Source organism: Xyrauchen texanus, chromosome 31, assembly GCF_025860055.1.
Source record: "Xyrauchen texanus isolate HMW12.3.18 chromosome 31, RBS_HiC_50CHRs, whole genome shotgun sequence".
Lineage (NCBI taxonomy): Eukaryota > Metazoa > Chordata > Actinopteri > Cypriniformes > Catostomidae > Xyrauchen > Xyrauchen texanus.
The window spans coordinates 19,851,340-19,872,039 of record NC_068306.1 but is presented as its reverse complement, the minus strand read 5'-3'; the positions used below and the strand labels follow the sequence as shown (position 1 = coordinate 19,872,039).

At 37.9% G+C, this 20,700-nt stretch overlaps 1 protein-coding gene, 1 long non-coding RNA gene and 1 other non-coding gene across 4 annotated transcripts; all 3 read right to left on the bottom strand.

Moving 5' to 3' along the window:
* Positions 1-1,979: 1,979 nt before the first annotated feature.
* Positions 1,980-5,425, bottom strand: LOC127624552 (uncharacterized). Of its 2 annotated transcripts, XM_052099324.1 has the most exons (5): positions 5,329-5,425; positions 5,011-5,148; positions 2,991-3,044; positions 2,566-2,771; positions 1,980-2,134 (listed from the first exon to the last, which is right to left on the bottom strand). In XM_052099324.1, exons 1-5 carry the CDS (start codon positions 5,384-5,386, stop codon positions 2,048-2,050), a joined length of 543 nt encoding a protein of 180 aa, XP_051955284.1. In that variant the 5' UTR covers positions 5,387-5,425; the 3' UTR covers positions 1,980-2,047. The 2 variants fall into 2 exon arrangements, 1 of the variants encoding a protein (XP_051955284.1); XR_007968191.1 differs by lacking the exons at positions 1,980-2,134; positions 5,011-5,148; positions 5,329-5,425 and adding an exon at positions 3,121-3,219 and having other exon boundaries at positions 2,482-2,771.
* Positions 5,426-5,550: 125 nt separating this feature from the next.
* On the bottom strand, positions 5,551-10,438 carry LOC127624598 (uncharacterized). Its single transcript, XR_007968199.1, has 3 exons — positions 10,403-10,438; positions 10,058-10,153; positions 5,551-5,635 (listed from the first exon to the last, which is right to left on the bottom strand). It is a non-coding gene; the product is annotated as an uncharacterized LOC127624598 (long non-coding RNA).
* A 4,844-nt stretch (positions 10,439-15,282) lies between these two features.
* Positions 15,283-15,355, bottom strand: trnav-aac (transfer RNA valine (anticodon AAC)). Its single transcript has one exon. It is a non-coding gene; the product is annotated as a tRNA-Val (tRNA).
* Positions 15,356-20,700: the final 5,345 nt, after the last annotated feature.

The following is a 20,700-nucleotide window of genomic DNA, read 5'->3' as shown; positions in this document are numbered from 1 at the left end:
AAGAGATCGTTATGGATTTAAAAACAGGAGATGTTCTGCATGATTGCTTAATTTATTAAACAGGTAAGGAGGACTGAGTTTCACTCCATGTAAATTGGTAAGTGTTGTTTGCATTGCTATAGAAACATCACCCAGTTAACAATTTTTGGTTCCCAGAACGTTACTTTCAGGTTCCAAGAACGTTCCCAGAACGTTCCCTGAACAAACATTCTAACGTTCCCTGTTGGTTAGCTAGGAAAGTTTTCTTTACGTTAATAGAACGTTTCCTATAAGTTAGGGAACGTTCTCGAACGTTCCCGAAAGGTTCCCGGAACGTTCCTCGAACGTTTTCCTAACCTCTACATCCTGATATGCCTGTACACAAATTATAGGTCTACAAACAACATATTCTACATTTTTATTCTCAAACACTTAAGAATCCTATGAATATATTATTATTAGCCTACAATATATTACAGAAAATAAGTAGGCCTAAATCAGTTTGTATTAAATAATTAAATCTGCACACAATCCATGTTTTTGTTGATTCATTGTTTAATTATCAACCTAAAATAAGTCACTAACACAGCGTTAACAAACTTTATTAAGGAACAGGAATATTTAACATGAAAATATTTCAATAAATAAAATTGCACAAACATTTTAATTAAAACTTATCTATTTAATTAAAAAATCTTTTTGCAAACCGTAGCCTATAACTTACACCAAAATTGATTCATATACAATTAATTTATATACAACATACAATGTGCTGATCTTCACGATCCGCTCAAAACGTGTATAGCCTACTCCCAACACCGTTATCTGCAAATTTAACAAGAAAATGAAAAGACAACGCGTTACATGGACATTAGATGAAACAATTAGATGAACAATTAAAGAAACAATCTTCTGTCATGAAGTGACAGTCGCATCTAGTCTGGGCCGGGTTTCCCGATAACGATGTAGGCTATCTACCTCTTGAGAGCGCTCTCTACGTGCAAGGTTACGAACGCTCGCGGCAAATCCACGTGCGTTTCCCAAAAATGCACTTAACATGAACGCATATAACAAATAATAAATAAATAAATAATAAATTCTGATACAGTGTGTTTACCATTTTAAAGTCCTGTGTGGGGCAGATTTCAGGGCCAATCCAATTTGGTCTTCCACCTCAGTCGCCTTCAGTGTTTTGAAGTTTTTTGTGTTGCTCCTAGAAATAGAATGAAATAATCTCTGTTAAAGTCTAAATAATCTCAGTAACGTACATTGTATATACATTTATATTAGAAATAGAGTTAGATTTGAAGTGTAGGCATATTGTTGACCTGTAGGCTAGAAGTCCGTTTTCGCCCATAAAAATAATAATAATAATAAACATTAAATAAAATTACCATCTGACATTTTCAAATTACTCCAAGTTTTGACATGTGAACACAGGACCTGAAACCATGATGCTCTCAAGTTGGACCTGCCTAATTTCTCGAAATGTTGTATTAAAATATACATAAAAATGCATTTTAATAAGATTCATTCTAATGTCTGCCGACATGTAAAGTATTTTTGTGCATTCACCACCATCCCATTTCATAGTGAATTTAGTAAACAGAAATCTTTATTAATTTTGTTCTGCAGATGAAAAACGTGAAAAAAATGGTTGAGTGCATGCTATGGGCCTACAACTGCACCTGCTGATGCATTTGGGAAACGCAGCCCTTTATGCTGTTGGATTACAACATTATAGGCTATATTAAATAGGCCTACACGTATCATCAATATAATTCATCATAATAAATTTCAGTTTCTGTATTCCCTTAAATCCTGAGCCTCGGTCAATTCGTGATCCGTTCGTCACATACGCTTTTGCACCTTGAAGCAGATTTTGCAAGATATACACTCTGTATTGTTAATAAAGTGGCAAAAACGGGCTTCCATATAAAATAGTTACTTTTAGATAACTCCACAAAAGAAGTTAGAAGAGTTAGAAGAAACTTTCCTATTATACTAGAGCAAATGTTGAGGCCTTGGAAGGCAAGTTTGTTCTTCCTCCCCTTCAGGCTGTAGGCACTCAGCACTTCTTTCGATGCCACCTTACGCAACATTTTGCGTATAGCTGCCCCTGGATTTGCACCCCAAGGGAGCGAAGGTAGTTCATCTATAAAACAACAACAACACCATTAACAACTAAAACAACAATGTTATATAAACAAAGAATACAATTATCTATTAAAATGGAACAATAGGCTTCTACAGATTAAAATAATGCAATTATCATGCAATAGCTGATTGAAAGGATTAAAGTGTCTGCTAATAAATGTGATTGTATATGTGCTGTCAATCGTTTAAAAAACTAACTTAGTTGTACATTATTTCTGTAATTAATCGCGATTATTAGCACCATTAAAGTTTGTAATATATTTTTTATATTGTACCAATTTCACATAATCTCGAAATGATTGTAGAAACATAAAGACATTTTTTTTGGTCTTTTTTTCTCCGTTTCACCTCGTGCCTAACGCCCTTCAGCCGTGAATTCACGATACAGCACAGCCTCTGCTTATTGCTTACATACATTACGTTTATTACCATCTTTGTCCTTTTCTCCTTGTAGTTCAATGCAATGTCCAACTCTTTAAAAGCCTCAACATTTTGACATGGCCCAGCAAGGATTTCCTCCTCTGCTTCGCCACCTGGCACAGCCACAGCAGCCAGTATACTGCGTTGCAAGGAGAGGATGTCTTGCTGATTTTCACATAATTCCTGCAATCTCTGTAGGACTTTTGTGCAATAGTCTATGGAGAAATAATAAACATGACAAATTTCGTTCCTTAAATGTCTATGCAGTTTTTGCCATTAATTATCTAGACGTGGCCGCATGACAGTACACTTCTAATAATACCTAATCACCTCCACTTTTTGGACTGGACCTTGCCCCCAGACCCTATAATATTTTGTGGGAAACACTATGTATGCATGCATGTTTGTGTCGAAGAGCTGCTACTGTAGCTTACTTTTTGTGGCTTCCTCAGTTAAATTCTGTGGCTCATTTAGGAGGAGATCTGACACTGCAACAAACAACAAAATAGGTTACAAAGTATTACATGCTAATGAATATAACACAACACATTTTGATTTCCACACCTTGATGGAGGGGAGACACATTTGTCTCTGAAGACTCTGGTAATGACTCTTCTGCTGTAAAAATAACAATTTATTATAGAGCTGCAGGTATCAATAAACATTTGCCAAGCCGGCATTTCTTGCAGATGATGCAGTTGTTTTTGTGAGTGGCAAAAGTGTTGAGGCAATTACAGAACAGTTACAGCAACATATTAATTCTGTGTCAATATGGTTTCAAAACTCAGGACTATCCCTTAATCTGAGTAAGACAGTGTCAGTTTGTTTTGCTTCCAGATTACACCCCATGGAAGAACTGCATCTGACAATTAATGGTCAAAGAATTGCCCAGGTTAAAGAAGTAAAATATCTGGGATAAATCCTGGACTCCCATTTATCATTTGAAAGTCATGTAAAAAAATCACTAGAACAACTAGGGCAAACTTGTATAGTTTCAGAGTCATACGGGACTGTTTAACATTTCATGCGGCAAATACATTTATGCACACAATGATTTTTTCTCACCTAAGTTATTGTATAACCTCCTGGTCACAGGCAACAGACACAACAGTCAGGCCCCTAAGATTGATTTACAACAGAGCTTTAAAAATATTGGATAAAAAACTGTTAGAACACACCATTGTGGAGTATTGCAGAGGTTGAACTTTTTAAATTTTGAAAATTTTATTAAATTTAGTAACTTGAAATTAATGTATAAATGTTTGCATAAACAAGCCCCTGAAGTTTTTAGACGTCACATAGTCCCACTTCGATCAGTGGGCTCCATTACTCGAGGGCTGCTAATGGAAATGTGAAAGTGCCCGTTAGAAAAAGACCTTTGGCCAGTCGGCTTTTACTGTACAAAGTGCTAAGCTCTGGAACTCCTTGCCCGCCGAGCTGAAACAGGACTTAGATCTGGGGGCTTTTAAAAATGAATTAAAGCGTTTTTTAAAAAGAGATCAAGTATGCAATCATTTATAGTTTGCGCTCAAATGCACATTTCTTTATGCAGTGTCAGAATTTAGTAATGCTCTTGTAAATGTAAATGTATTCTTTTTACTTTCTGTATGTATTGTTATGTGGAAAACCCATCTGGGGACGGACATTGCAAATTAGCCTTGGCTATAAATGTTGTAGTGTGGTGCATGTTGATTGTTCCCACTTGTCCCTATCAAATAAATAAAAAAAAAAAAAAAAAAACATTGAAAAAGGTTTAATATCATTCAAATGTTTACTGAATAAATCCGGAGATGTCATTTGTCGTTCTGTGGGTGAGAGAGAGTAATATATTGCTTTAAATATATTTTGAATGATACCTTATATGTTAAATAAATAAATAAACTGGAGAGTATTATATTCTGCAAACCTTTGTCTTGTGGGAATGTTTGGGGAAATGGCTGATCTAAAAACACACCAGAAATGTGAAAAGTGTTAAATGTTAGCAGGTTGCTTTGAATTTTCAGAGTTTTAGAAAACTAAATAAAGCGGATGAGTGAATAACATGTATTATTACATGACTTACATTTGGGTGGAACAGGTTTTGACAATTTTTTCCCTGAATTGGGATAAATCTGCCCTCATCTAAAATATATAGAAAAAGTATAAAAGATAAAAGTTATAGCAAAATGCATGTTTTATGTATAAAAAAAGTAATTGACAATTTTGCTCTTCAGTGGACTTGGTATTTAGATATTTTTTATAGATTTTTAACAGTTTCAGTTTTAATTACTTTTTAATCACAGTTTTAATCACGTTGTAAAGTATAATGTTTCCAAATGTTAAAAAGTATAATTACTTAATGCTATAAAATGTCATTATGTTCCACTGGAGCACTCCTGTGACTTTCTGCAGACAGCCCTTACAATATAAATAAACTGACCTTTCACATGCATGTTGTGTGATTTAAACATTTACCATCTGAGGAGATGTCAGTTTCAGACTGAAATCTTCTTGGCTTTTTGAGCTGCCTCTTTTTATTTGAGGTGTCCTCCGTTTCCAAATTAGACGTCTCTGCAACAAGCCGGCATTTCTGGGATGCTTTTGTATATGAGTCTGGAAAATATAGATTGTTGCCAGAATATTACATTTCATAAAGTAATTTTAGAAATAAACCAAAAAATGTAAACAACATTGTAAGGCTATTGTTTGGTAAATAGGCGGTCCTTACAACAACATATTCATGAGTTACAGACAATACACATAGTCTATAGACCTGTTTTAATCCTGTTGTACCTGTTCTTAGCCAAATTTTTTTAATACGGAACCGTTTCCATTTTTGTTTGTCAGGCATGGCACTTTTTTGAACCAACTGCCGTGTGTTCAGAAATGTCCAGTAACAGAATATCCCTGTAAAAAAAAAAGCTTTTTTTGTTTTGTTTGTATTTTATTAATCTGATTTTAATATTGTAAGTTAATGTTACTTTAAAGTTAATTGAATACAAAAGCATACTTCAGTGGTCTCCTCCAGCCATGTGGTTGGGATGATTTCCACCGAACTGTCATCTGCAAATTCCACCACTGCAAATGTTTTCTTTTCCATCTGTTAAGAGATTAAAATAATAATAAAATTAAGCAATTAATAAAGGTGAACACATAACCAGTTCTGTACAGTCATTCAACAGCTTGCAATTGCTTGAATTATATTATTTCCCTTTTTGGCCTACCTGTTTGCAAGGTGCAAAACACGGTGATTCTGTGCGCTGTAAAATAACGGTAATCTAGCTGTGTTTGCCAGCAATGTACTGTTAATTTACAGTTCTCCTTTTTACAGTATGGAGGTTACTTGTGTCATTTGGGAAACCGATTAATTAATTAATTAAAAACATGACTTTAACTCAAATCAAAGAAAAACTAATATTAAAGTCAAGGGTCAAGAGCCCAACTAAAGCAAACACCAATCACCATCATGGTAACATCAAATGAAAATAAAATAACATCTAAACCTGTCACGTTTTAATAAGAACTTCTGTAGATGTCTGACAGAAATAAAGTCAGTCTGGTTGGTAATAAGTGAAGCTGGTAATGCTGTTTGTGGAGTTGTTTAATACTCCTCTGGAAATTACCTTATTAACTATGTAATTATTTACCCAGTCAAGTGGACTATATTAGTGAACTAATGTTATAGTGAATGAGGGTATAGGCTGAGTGTGTGTGTGTGTGTGTGTGTGTGTGTGTGTTAGTTCATCGACAACCACAGAACTTGCTATTGTAGCTAATTACAGATACAAATTTGATTATTTACATTAAATTATTCTCTTTGTAAAATAAAAACAAATCAATACAATAGCTTATAAAAACATCACCAAAGTGTATTTCAATGCATAGTAAAAACCTTAGACATGTATGAAACACATATAGGCCAAACCCAAAATGGCCAAAGCGGTTAATAAAGAATATGAACATTCGCTAAACTGTGGGAAAACGAACTGATTTAGAAAGCAATATTTGTTTTACTGTGAGCAAAAATATCATGCTGTAAAACTATAATGAAAATAGTATGCTGTAAAATCATTATGAACGAATTCTCCTAAAAGTGGGCTCACTTGAACAAAAAAGGGGGCCCCCTTTTAGGAGAATAATTTAATATAAATAATCAAATTTGTATCTGTAATTAGCTACAATAGCAAGTTCTGTGGTTGTCGATGAACTAATACATTTTCACATTCATTTTATTAATATAACAGATTCATTTATTCATGGATTTTGATTCCAGTGGTGGCTGCATAGGATTGTGTCCAATTTCCAATAACTCCAGAGCGTTGTAAAGTCCAAAAGTCAACATGTTTTGAAAAAGGATAGATGTAATGATTTCCAAAATTCACAACATGTTTTTATCTAACGAAATATTCCGCCTCAGTCCATGTTTGTTGGCGTTTAGACTTTCGAAAACATTTTCACTGTGGTGGAAAAAACTTGCTGTAAACAAAGCGAGGCACGCACCTTCCGGGGCAGTCTAGCAGGTAATATATAATATATATAGGCCTATGTATTTATATAGTCTAGCACTATTATATATTACAAAAAAAGATCGTATTACGTAGGACTATCTGCGTTCGCTTGGCGCTCCATTTGATCCATATTATTCTATTTTATTCAATACATTTTTAGGGTGATGACGCCATAAAATATGACGACAGACATTAGAAGCTTCATTCTAAAACCTCAATAGAAGTTTCGAATGTAAATATGACATGACATTTGGTACAGTCTAGTATGAACGGTCAGAATGACCGCTGTAAGGCATCAATGGAAATACTAAGGGAATTAGTAGGCCTATTCCATTTGAGTTTTGGCTGGCTACATACACGACGCTGAGAAAGTGAAAAAGCAGACATGGTAATTGAAATTGCTATTTAAATATGACAGGGCCAAAACTCGTAAGATATGGGAAACACAGTTGCAAACGGACTTTGCTTTTCCATTTGAAATCTGGCAGTCACTGTGCGTTCGCTTAAACGAAAATGCAAACGGTAATGCGCGATTTGCAATTGCGTTTGGATTAGGCTATGTCACATTTTATGCGTCCACAAATTGAAAACGCAATTGCAAATACAATTTGCAATTCCTTTTGAATAATGTCCGGAAAATCATTCCATAGGAGTGCATCTCTTGTAGAAAAATGAAATTAGAACCGTGATTTTTACTAAATAAAAACATAGATTTCCTCATAACCATGTTTTGTATTCCCCTGACATTTAGCGAAGTTAGTGAAAATGGTATTTTAACAGAAAACATGATATCAACAACTAGTTCACTAAGTGTACTAAGTAGGCTACACAGAATTTTCGTGTTTCAATGCTTATAAAAAGCACCAACCACATACCTCACTGCCCGATGTATCTCTAACTTAACATAAATCAAACAGATACACTCGCATGAGCAAACCGGAACAATCGTTTATGTGATATTAGTACGTTTTCCTAAAATGTAACCGTGTGGACCTCTAGAGTAAGCTTTCTTTCCTTCCTTTCGAGCTTTTTCGATTAGTGGCCACAAGGCAACTCATGCAATTCGATCCTCCTTTGTCAAGTCTTCCAAAAATTTTACTCCACGATCTGTGCACACGGGAGTGTTTTTTTTTTTTTTTCGTTTTCCAGATCTCATCCCGGTATTTCCTCACTGTAAACTGTACAATCGTTTGTCTCTGCTTTCCGGCTTCCTTTTTCCCGACGTTATGTACAGTCAATGATGTCCTCCAGCTTGTGAACCAGATGTGGAGTTATTTCAACGACAATCCCAGCAACCTGCCTATGGGGGATCCTCGTTCAAACTCGCTTAGCCCATTGATAGTGTCGCAGGTTCCATCTCCTCTTGTAACGCTCCACTTCCGTCATTCTGCTCTCCAAATCGTTGTGAGTTTTATTAAGACGTTCAATTACCTTGTTCAACTCTGCATTTTCTCTTTTGCAATCTTTTATCTCCTCTGCATTAAACTCAACCGCCTTCGAGATTTCCGCCACCATAATGCTATTCTTTCGCATCTGGTCCATCAGATCTTCCAACTTTTTGTCTTGAGTATCAAAATGTGCTGTAAGAGCAGTAATGGCTTGTAGAAAAACCACATTGAAGATCGACTCATCGCCATCAACTCTCACTTTCTTCACTCTCTTGGATTTCGTCAGTGTAATATGAGAAGAATCACGCCTTCTCTCAGATTTCCCGCTCTCCAAATCCATGTCTATAATCACAGAAGCTGCCTCCACTGCCATCATATCCATTCCTCCAGCCAGAGGAATGGTCATTTTCTGAGGTTTCGAAAATGATAACTGGCTGTGACATTAACGAATCACTTGTGAGAGCTGGCTGTGACGTTAACGGATCACTTGTGAGAGCTGGCTTTGACGTTAACGAATCACGTGTAAGAGCTGGCTGTGAAATTAATGGATCGCCTCTGATAGCTGGCTGTGACGTTAATGAATCGCGTGTAAGAGCTGGCTGTGACATTAATGGATCGCTTCTGATAGCTGGCTGTGAAGTTAACGGATCACTTGTGAGAGCTGGCTGTGACGTTAACGAATCGAGTGTAAGAGCTGGCTGTGACGTTAACTGATCGCCTCGGATAGCTGGCTGTGATGTTAACGGATCACTTGTGAGAGCTGGCTGTGACATAAACGGATCGTGTCTGAAAGCTGGCTGTGACGTTAACAGATCACTTGTGAGAGCTGGCTGTGACATTAACAAATCGGGTGTAAGAGCTGGCTGAGACGTTAACGGATAGTGTCTGAGAGCTGGCTGTGACGGTAACGAATCGCGTGTAAGAGCTGGCTGTGATGTTAACGAATCGCGTGTAAGAGCTGGCTGTGACGTTAACGAATCGCCTCTGATAGCTGGCTGTGACATTAACGGATCACTTGTGAGAGCTGGCTGTGACATAAACGGATCGTGTCTGAGAGCTGGCTGTGACGTTAACGGATCGGGTGTAAGAGCTGGTTGTGACGTTAACGAATCGGGTGTAAGAGCTGGCTGTGACGTTAACTGATCGCCTCTGAGAGCTGGCTGTGACGTTAACGAATCGGGTGTAAGAGCTGGCTGTGACGTTAACTGATCGCATCTGAGAGCTGGCAGTGACGTTAACTGATCACCTCTGAGAGCTGGCAGTGACGTTAACTGATCACCTCTGAGAGCTGGCAGTGACGTTAACTGATCACCTCTGAGAGCTGGCAGTGACGTTAACTGATCACCTCTGAGAGCTGGCAGTGACGTTAACTGATCGCCTCAGAGCTGGCTGTGACATAAACGGATCGTGTCTGAGAGCTGGCTGTGACGTTAACGTTAGGAATTATCATTACTTGCGTTTGAACATCATATTCACGGGCAAATTAGCATTATTTTTTTTAGACATTTCTGTTGAAGCAAAGTATTGTGGGTTGTGAGTGCCCACGAAGGATACAACTCATGCATCCTCCAAATTCCCATGAAAGAAGGTCACATTCGAAGGCTGCATTTGAAGTGTCCTACTCACTTTTATGAAAAGAGACATCCTCAATGACGTATGTGGCCGAGAATTCCGACCTTCGGATGACGAAGCCTTTCAAATGAGGCACAGCCATTGATGGACCTATAGGTGAGATTTGCGTTGACGGATCTAAGTGAGAAGTTCCTTCAACGCTATCCAGCATCAATGCTACTAGAAAGGAGGGTCAGTTTACTGGTATCATTTAAACTTTAAAAGTCTTACCCTAAATCTAACCAAACCCTTTAACTCCATTGTTTCCATATGAATTTCTTTAACTTGTTATAAATGATTACTCAACTAATCTTTGTGAAGTTTACACAAAAACATAAAAATCTTTCATTATATACTCACCCTAATGCCATCCCAGATTTGACTTTCTTTGTTCTGCTGAACACATACAAAGTTATTAGAAGAATCTGTCAGATCTGTAAGTCCATGCAAGTCATCACAGTACACAAATTTTAAGCTCCAAATAGCACATAAAGGCAGCACCTTTTAACTTGACATTAGCAGTCTCCTTACTGGTCTTTCCATATACTGCAATTGCAAGATTTTTAGTGAAAAAGGAGTTACATTTTTGTCAGTTTTTACCCAAAAAGTCTAATTTAAAAAAAAAGATATGAATTAAGCCACTTATGATTGTAATGAATTCTGAATTATTTTTATATCTGATGTGCTAGCCAATTCAGCCAAAATACTGATGTGCCAAACAACCACAAAATCAATAATGCAAGGATTTATTTTCTCCCTTTTCGGTCTGTGTTCCAATAATGTTTTGTTTAGAAAAGTATTTTTGCTTTATTGCTATGGTGTATGGTGTATGTATCCCATGACTTATTCTAGTCTATCTAGTAACAGAATACCCAGGTACAATCCTCTGAACGTTAATATAACATAATATAATATTTTAACATAAAAATCTAACATTCAATTGGCTAGATTTGTGAAATGTTTTGGATTAAAATCATTATGGTGTTCCCATATTCAGTTACAGAGGCTAATGCAATATGACAGGCTTTATCTAAACACCAGTATTGTATAGTGAAAATATATAGCTTTTGTTATAACAGTAACCTAATGTTTTTCACTCCTTTTTAAAACATCTTTTCACCATCATTTTTACCACAGTAATTTTGTATCACAGCATATAGACATTAAACTTATTTGTTTGCAAAGTGTTTGTGGTTTGCAAAAGCACATTTTTATGTGTTTGTTTGTGTGCCACTCCACCCCTATTTTTTTAGCCTGTTTTATTTGTCTATAAGATGCTGTGCTGATCTCCACTAATAATAACCAGGTTTGGGGAGAAATGGAATACATGTAATGGGATTACGTATTTAAAATACAAAATATAAGTAACTGTATTCCACTACAGTTACAATTTAAATAACTGTAATTAGAATACAGTTAAATTCAAAAAGTATTTTGATTACTGAAGAGATTACTTTGCATTATATTGCCATTTGTTTCATTTAATATTTAGTACTTTCAGATGGAAAACATGAATACATATAAATGTTGTGATCCAAAGTGCATTTGAACAGCGGTGAAACACTTTCTTATGAAGTGTTACATTCATTCTACAGAGAAGTAACTTTGAAGTAAGTTTGGAGCAGAAGAAACAGAAATAAACCTTGTGTAAATTGTCATCTTTACGCTAAGCTAAAATGCTATTTCTAGCCATTTACATGCACGATCATATTTTTTTATCAATAAAATTCATTTTGGATCATAATTTCTTTTTTATAGTAATACCTTTGATATTAGGGCAAAATTTGTATTCTTGATAATATTTTTGTATTGTTTTCTTGTAAAAATATCACCAAAATCTTTAAAACAAGATCAATTTGATTTATAAGAATATATTTTTAACATGTGTATTTTGTCTTTCTGTACTGGCATTGTTTTTATAGTCAAAACAAGTGAAAACTCTACCAGTGCTGAAAAAGTAATCCAAAGTATTTAGAATACGTTACTGACCTTGAGTAATCTAATGGAATACGTTACAAATTATATTTTACAGCATGTATTCTGTAATCTGTAGTGGAATACATTTCAAAAGTAACCCTCCCAACCCTGATAATAACACAAAAAGCAGTATATGTAGAAAATAATATGCTTACTAGTTTTGCTGTATGTCACCATCACTTGCTTTAATAAATCTCCTTAAAAAATACTCTCGTAAATTTTGTAGAACAATTTATAAAATAAAAATATTGAATTTAAGTAAAAAGAAAACAAGCCAACAATAGATAGCCAATCAAATGAGTGAGCTGAATCAATAGGAGGATTGTATAATTTGCTGGCAACTAGGCCTGTTTAGCTTGTATAGATCAGATGATCTATGCTGCTACAAGGCAGATATAAGTTGTCATCCGAACCATTTGCCATATGCCAACTTTAAAATATATCACTTATCTATGATAAACACTACATTAATCTGATTCCAAAAAATAAAAGGGAGACATGATAACACAAATTAAAAGATTAAAAAGTTATTTTCAATACACTTATCACCATTTTAAATTGTAATGTATGAAACAATTACATTAAAATCAGTTTATGTGTATGGTCTAAATTTCCCTTAATGCCAACAGAGCGTTATTGTTGTGCATAAAACATGTTCAAACAATGCAAGGAATGCAAAAAAAAAGAAGCTAAATAAGCAGGATCACTTGGCACGTCACGTCCTGCACAATAGAGGGTAGAGCAGATATGGGAAAAGATGTTTAGTACAGGGGCTACATCACGCTTAAAAAGGAATATTTCACCCAAAAATGAAAATTCTCTCATCATTTACTCACCCTCATACCATCCCAGATGTGTATGTCTTTCATCTGTAGAACACAAATTAAGATTTTTAGAAGTATATCTCAGCTCTTTTGGTCCATACAATGAAAGTGATTCTGTGCTAAAATATTGAAGCTCCACAAATCACATAAATCAACATAAAAGTAGTCTAATCCATGTCCCTCCAGTGGTTTAATCCATGTCTTCAGAAGCGATATGATAGATGAGGTGAGAAACAGATCAATATTTCATTCCTTTTTACTATTAATTCTCCTCCCTGCTCAGTCAATCTCCACTTTAACTTTTAAATTCTTCTTGTGTTTTTGGTGATTCACATTCTTCATGCACATCTCCACCTACTGGGCAGAGAGGGACTTAAATATTGAATTGTTTCTCACCCACATCTGTCATATTAATTCTGAAGTCATGGATTAAACCACTGGAGTCGTATGTATACATTTTTTGCTGCTTTTATGTACTTTTTGGAGCGTCAAAATTTTGGCACCCCTTCACTTACATTGAATAGACCTACAGAGCTGAAATATTCTTCTAAAAATCTTAATTTGTGTTCTGAAGAAAGAAAGTCATAGACAGATGGCATGAGGGTGAGTAAATTAAAGAGAATCTTTAAGTAGCACATAGGGGGCCACATTGTCCTCATTTTGAGATACAATGTTTCACATTGATTTAGTTCTTGTATCTTTTAAGCCAAGAAATAGATTTGTTTTTCATTCAAATGAAATGTAATGATATGTAATCTTCTGATGTTTGTGACTGTTGGAATGTTCTGCTGAAGTTTTGCTCTGCAAATGTTGATACTTTTCTATCTTTATAAATGCTAATCATAATTATAAATTATTTTATCATCTCTACTTTCCTGGTAATTTATTATATCAATTAACACACTCTCTACATCAGGGGTCAGTATTATAAAAAAATTAACAATATAAAAAAAAAAACAATTATGATTAAAAATGCCACTGTTTTATTCTATTACATGAATACTTCTAAAGTTATTCAAGTTACTCGGCCAAAAGTAGTGAGTGGTTTTCTCGTTTCCTTGTTATTGTTGTTTGATTAATAGCCTTTTTATGACATAGCCTACTAGACAGTGCTCTATTCGGTTACATGTTCACTTCAAGTCCAACATTTTGAAGTAAATACGCTTTTTGTCCCACTGTTAAAATTCAATTTAGACATAAATGACTGCGTTTACATTAATGCCTCATCAAGACGGCCATTGGCATAATTTTAAAGTGAATTTGATCATTTAGGCGCATTAGGGATCAAACAGTACGCAGCTACAGACATCAGGAAATAAAAAGTAAATCTTTTATATTTCATCTAGATCAACCAACCAGTGGTGCTCTTGCTATCGCGATCAATGTAATGAAATATAAATATAAATATAAATATAGAAAACTACTTAAAGGTTTGATCGAGGACATCCCTCTTTTTTCCGATAAACATGTACATAATTGTATTACACAGCAAACCAATAATCTCAGTGATAGATAGTTAAATTACAGGTTACGTTATAGATACACAGAAATTATTAAATTTACCTCAATATGTTTCATCAAATTAGAGGCAGGATAAATGCTGATATCTGGCTTGAGAAACTTAAACTCACATGACACGATCAAGCAATTAGCCTTTTTCACAGCGAAAAACCCTTTCAAGTGCGGCCGAGATGTTCAGGTGTTGAAATGAGCTTGAGTCATCCTCCACAGTTGGCCCCAGATCTACAGCTGCTGTAAAAGTTTTACAGAAAAGTAATTACAGTAACGCGAGTATTTGGAGTAATGGCAGTATTATTAACCAACATATCTGTAAGTGCAGATATCAGATGAATGACAAAGCATTTAGACACTTTACAATAGGACACCTAAAGGAGGTTAACAACAGAATGACAATGGTTTCTCAAAAAGTCTTCCAAGCTGATTTAAACTCGCTGGATCTTTCTTTCAGGATATTTTTAGACTAAACTAAACCTTTTTGTAAAACATTAATACTGTCAGATTTGAAGTGAACCGTTGTTTTATGAGCTTGCAACTGAAGTTCTGAAAGAAAAACTTATATTCAGATATTGCATTAAATAAGACGTGCGCTTTTTCCATTTACTGTAGCTAAAATTATTATCCCCCTAGTTAGACCCATGCATATTTGGTTATATGCAGCAGAAGTGTGAAGCACATGTGCAGTGATGTTATTTTCCTGTTCCTCCAGCTGCAGCGCTGATTTCAGTATAAAAGTCCTCGTGTGTGTAGCGTGAATGCGTTCATGTGTTGCTTGGTTGATGTTGTTTTATAGAGAAAATACGAATTTATTTTTGTTAATAGATTAATTTGTGAGTCTAACTTTTTTATTGTTAATTTTCAGTGCTTTATAAATGTTAATTACTTTAATAAGCTGTTAATCATAAAACAAAAATAAAGACTTGTTTGCGCCCGGTTTCGGACCGGGGACTTTTCGCGTGTTAGGCGAACGTGATAACCACTACACTACGGAAACAATACGTCTGGAGAATTTGAGTGTTTTTTTCGCCAGCATGTCATCCATGGTAGACATCGTTCATAATCTTAGAAAGTATAGAGAAATTATTCGAAACATTTATTTATTAAACAAACTGAATCTTAAAGTATATTTTCTTGAATATGATCTTTTTTATTTTTTTTGTGTTACTCTTGTGCATTGTTGAAATAAACACTTCATCACCTCAGCTGTTTTATACCTCTACAGATTTTCGCTTCCTAGAGCCAACATAAATTATCTCCATGGTCCATTTAGAGCAGGGGTGCCCACACTTTTTTGCATGATGATCTACTTTTAAATGGCCAACTCAATACGATCTACCAACTAAAAAAATCACAGTTTTGCATAGAGACAGAGCGTATTTAGGCCACGCCCATACCGGGGAGGAACAATCCAACCGTCTCGAGAGGCTGCCTCCTTGTCATTTATGATTTATAACAAAAACAAAACAATGTCTAAAAGCTGCTGTGTGACAAGGTGTACAGCAAACAAGCTAAATAACCCAGAAATACATTGTTATATTTATTTATAACTCTGTCTCTATAATTCGGGCAGTAGCTGCTGGTAGCTATTCTCAAACACTGCTAGCTTCGCAATTTCGCGCTCTGTTTTCAGAAGCCCGTTGTCATGAACCTAGTTGTCATGGCAACTGAATAAACAAAAATCTCGCCTGGTCAAAATTTACTCGTCAAGTGCAAGTCAGACAGAAACTAAAAGAAGGAAAGACATTATATATATATATATATATATATATATATATATATATATATATATATATATATATATATATATATAATGTCTTTCCTTCTTTTAGTATTTGGCACCCCTGATTTAGAGCAATAATTGGATTAGGCTACCATTTTACTAATGGCTCTGCTAAGTTAAAAATGTACAACATCATATTACTATTAGTTCCCTTATGATTCAGTACACTTGACATTGTGTAGCTATGCATATGGGAGTAACTTCTTACATGATCTCTCTACAATAATAGCAATATTCTAATATTGGCTATGGTGATTGAGACCCGCCTGTTTGGTGCAAAACTATCTGCTATAAAAACAGGTGCACGAACACCATTTCTTCAGAATGTCTTCCTTCAAGAAAGCGATCATCTCTTGTCTGGAATCTTGAATCCCTACCCTTCAGCGTCAATATACACGAGTCAGCGGGCAGAATCTTCACAGCAGTGAGAAGAAGCTCCGCTCCCCTGCAGTGCTCCGGCGAACATCTCACTGCTTGACGCAGCGCTGGTGAACGGGGCTCAGCATCCTGATTCTCTGCAGCGCGTCGGCAAGTGTAGAGTATCCTTTAAAATCAATTGTTATTTGTGTGATATAAATATAAATGATTATATTTAATATATATACTCTTCTGTGATACCTGAGGATTCACACGAGGAGGCACGGTGGGGCTGTGAGGTCGAGCAGGATGAATTTGAGGTGGATCTCGAGCTGGCACATGCCCCGCAAGCCACTCAATCTCCATGAAGCGCATGCTTCCCAATATGCTATGTGCAAGATGAACTACGGCCCTCTGAAGGAGCATGCGGCCTCGTCTCATTTGGTGGATCTGATGCTGGGGATGATAATGATGATGTCATGTCTCTTGCTGCATCAGGCGTGTGGTCAGTGGATGATGCTACCGCCATTCCCCCCCATAGAGGGCGCGGACCGTGCACGTGCCACTGACAGGGAGATGCTTTGCGTCCTTATATGGGTGTTTGAAGAACTCAACCTCGAGTGGTCTCCCCCAGAGGAATATGGGCAGTCTCGCCTTGATGAGTGGTTCTTGCACTCCGGACGCTGTCAAGCGGCCGCGTCCCACAGATCTGCTCTGTATTTCCCCAAACTTCATAACAAAACATGTAGCAATAGCAAACCTTACCACGCGACCCTCTCAGCGTGCACACACAGTGATGCTGTTCTCATGAACGTGGACCACGGGGAAAAGAACAGATTTGCCCAACTACCCCCTGTGGAGGAGGCGGTAGCAACACATATCTGTCATACAAGTAACAGGGTGTGGAAATCACGCTCCATACATCCTTCTAAGCCATGTAGACGGACGTCCACACTGGTGGGAAAAGCCTACTCGGTGACAGGACAAGCTAGATCAGCACTCCATGCAATGGCAGTGCTCCAGGTAGTCCAAGCAAAGCTCCTCAGACAAATGGACAAGCAAGGCTTTGATCCGGAGACTGTCATAGAGCTACGAAGTCGAAAGTCACGGCACAGGCCATCGGCAAGTCCATGGGCAACCTGGTCGCTCTGGAGCGACATTATGGCTGCCCCTCACGGAGATGAGTGACAGAGAGAAAACATCTCTGTTGAATGCTCCAGTCAGACTCTTTGGCAGCTCAGTGAGTAAGTTTGCTGAGCGTTACGTTGTGACTCAGCATCAGTCACAAGGTATAAGACACTTCATGCCCAAACGGAGCATAGCACAGATGGCTCGCCCCTGCTCTGTCTCAAGCAGGTGCCCAGCTAAAAGACCCATACCCGCTAACTCAGTGCCTGCACCTGCCGCCACCGAGCCACCTGTGAGGCCACGCAAGCCGTGGCCCAGATGGAAGCAGCCTTACCAGTGCCCACCTCACCCAGACAGGAGGGACTCCCCCGTGCACTGGAAGCGCTACTGACGGGCACAGAGCTTTGAAGGGGAAAACGGAGCCCGCGGTTCCCTCCTGTGCTCCGAAGAAGGCTTGATTAAAGACACATAATTATGTTCCCCATCTCCCCACTGCTGTTCATCAGGAGAGGTTATGCGCAACCCCTTCCCTATGGTGAGTGACACATTATATCATATGGTGAGCAAACCAAATTGCCCTCTGTCCCATTATGCGGACGCATGGCGAGCCCTAACAGACATTTCAGAATGGGTGTAAAAAATGATCGAACATGGTTATACGATCCAGTTTGCACGCTGGCCACCCTGCTTCAAATGGTGTTGTGTCTTCCACAGTTTCACCTGAAGACTCGCCAGTATTACGAGCCGAAATACATAATCTCATCATGAAAAATGTGATACAAATTGTCAAGCACAAAAAGTGTTTTACAGCCGTTATTTTCATGTTCCAAAAAAAGATGGTGGACTTTGGCCAATCCTGGATCCGAGACATTTAAATCGTGCACTTATAAAGCACCCTTTCAAAATGATTACTCTGAAAAGGATCTTATCGCATGTACGCCCACACGATTAGTTTGCGTCGATAGATCTTAAGGTTACTTAATTTTATATTAAAATTTAAGACATCACAGGATGTTTTTGAGATTCGCGTTTGAGGGAACAGTGTATCAATCTTCTATCATGCTAAGGGGTGATACCGGGCGAATGGAGACTTCATCCTCAAACTGTGTTGAGGATTTGGTAAATATTCGGTAAAGCAGAAATCAATCTATTTGCCTCAGTAAAGAATGGCCACTGACCACTCTGGTATTTGAAGTCCCAAGCCCACGGGGAATGGACGCAATGGCACACAAATGGCCAGCGAAATGCAAATATGCATTTCCCCTGGTATGCATGATTCACTCTGTCATATGCAAAGACTGAGAGGACAAGGAAACGGTTCTATTAGTTGCGCCGAAATGGCCCAACCAGCCATGGTTTCCGGAAATTATGGAGGTGTTTTACAGCTCACCATGGGAAATACCACTGAGGAGGAATCTCCTCTCTCAGGTGCAAGGCACAATCTGGCATCCCCAGCCCTTGCTGTGGAACCTGCAGGTGTGGACCCTGAACAGGGCACACCACACGAGCCAGAACTGACACATTCAGTCATGTGCACATTTTACAAGTCAGAGCACCATCCACGAGTTGCCTCTATGCACTACAATGGAAGGTGTTTACTGAATGGTTTCTCTCACAATTCTAATATTTCTTCAAGAGCAATTAGACGCAGGACTCAACGCTCAAAGTGTATGTGGCAACTATATCTGCATATCACACACATAAAGCCAGCGCCTCTATAGGCAAGTCTGATTTCATCATACATTTCTTTAAATGAGCAAGACGATTAAACCCACCTCGGCCGGCTACAGTCCCGACTTGGGACTTAACATTAGTCCTAAAAGTACTCACAGGCCTTTGGCTGGCTCTGGTCTTGGTAATACAGGTAGGTGGCCGGCATGCACTGTCAGTCGACAATTCATGTTGGGTCCGGTCTTTCAAGAGCCACTGTCAAACCCAGGAAAGGCTATGTACCCAAAGTCCTAACCACACTCTTCAAAGCGCATGTGGTTCACATTAGGGCTTCTTCCCTCCTCCATTTAATTCTGATGAGGATCAATCATTGCATTTGTTATGCCCTGTGCGGACACTACATGCATACGTTGAGCGTACATGCCAGTTCAGACAGTCTGATCAGCTCTTTATATGCTATGGAGTATGCACAAAAGTCTCCATGCAAAGACTCTCTCACTGGATTGTCGATGCAATTGCCCTGGCTTATGAGTCGCAGGTCAGACCTGCCAATTGGTGTTAAAGCACACTCAACTAGAGGCATGGACTCCTCATGGGCATGGACGAATGGTATGTCCTTACAAGACATATGTTTTGCAGCAGAATTGTCCTCTCAAAACACATTCGTAAGGGTTTACAACCTAGATGTAATGTCTCTTTCTTCACAATTCCTCTCTGTTTAGAGCACTTGCTATTCATTGGCCAAATAGATAAACCAAAAAAAATGTCCTCCCAGCTTTTATTTTCAGCAAACTTAACATGTGTAAATACTTGTATGAACATAAAAAAGATTCAACAACTTAGACATAAACTGAACAAGTTTCACAGGTATGTGACTAACAGAAATTGAATAATGTGTCCCTGAACGATGGGGAGGGGGGTCAAATTCAAAAGTCACAGTCAGTATCTGGTGTGGCCACCAGCTGCATTAAGTACTGCAGTGCATTTCCTCCTCATGGACTGCACCATATTTGCCAGTTTTTGCTGTATGATGTGCACTTGCAAGTTCCCGGACATTTCTGGGGGGAATGGCCCTAGCCCTCACCCTCCGATCCAACAGGTCCCAGATGCGCTCAATGGGATTGAGATCCGGGCCCTTCACTGGCCATTGGCAGAACACTGACATTCCTGTCTTGCAGGAAATCATGCACAGAACGAGCAGTATGGCTGGCTGCATTATCATGTTGGAGGGTCATGTCAGGATGAGCCTGCAGGAAAGGTACCACATGAGGGAGGAGGACGTCTTCCCTGTAACGCACAGCTTTGAGATTGCCTGCAATGACACAAGCTCAGTCTGATGATGCGGTGGAACACTGCCCCAGACCATGACGTACCCCCCTCCTCCAAATCGATCCCGCTCCAGA

What these genes read in the sequence shown, in the direction of transcription:
- LOC127624552 (XM_052099324.1), bottom strand. Translation starts at nt 5,386, where the DNA reads ATGCCTGACAAACAAAAATGGAAACGGTTCCGTATTAAAAAAATTTGG. An exon ending in AACTGACATCTCCTCAGATG is followed by an intron (nt 3,045 to 5,010) that starts GTAAATGTTTAA and finishes TGTTTGTTGCAG; the next exon opens with TGTCAGATCTCCTCCTAAAT. An exon ending in AACTGAGGAAGCCACAAAAA is followed by an intron (nt 2,772 to 2,990) that starts GTAAGCTACAGT and finishes ATTTCTCCATAG; the next exon opens with ACTATTGCACAAAAGTCCTA.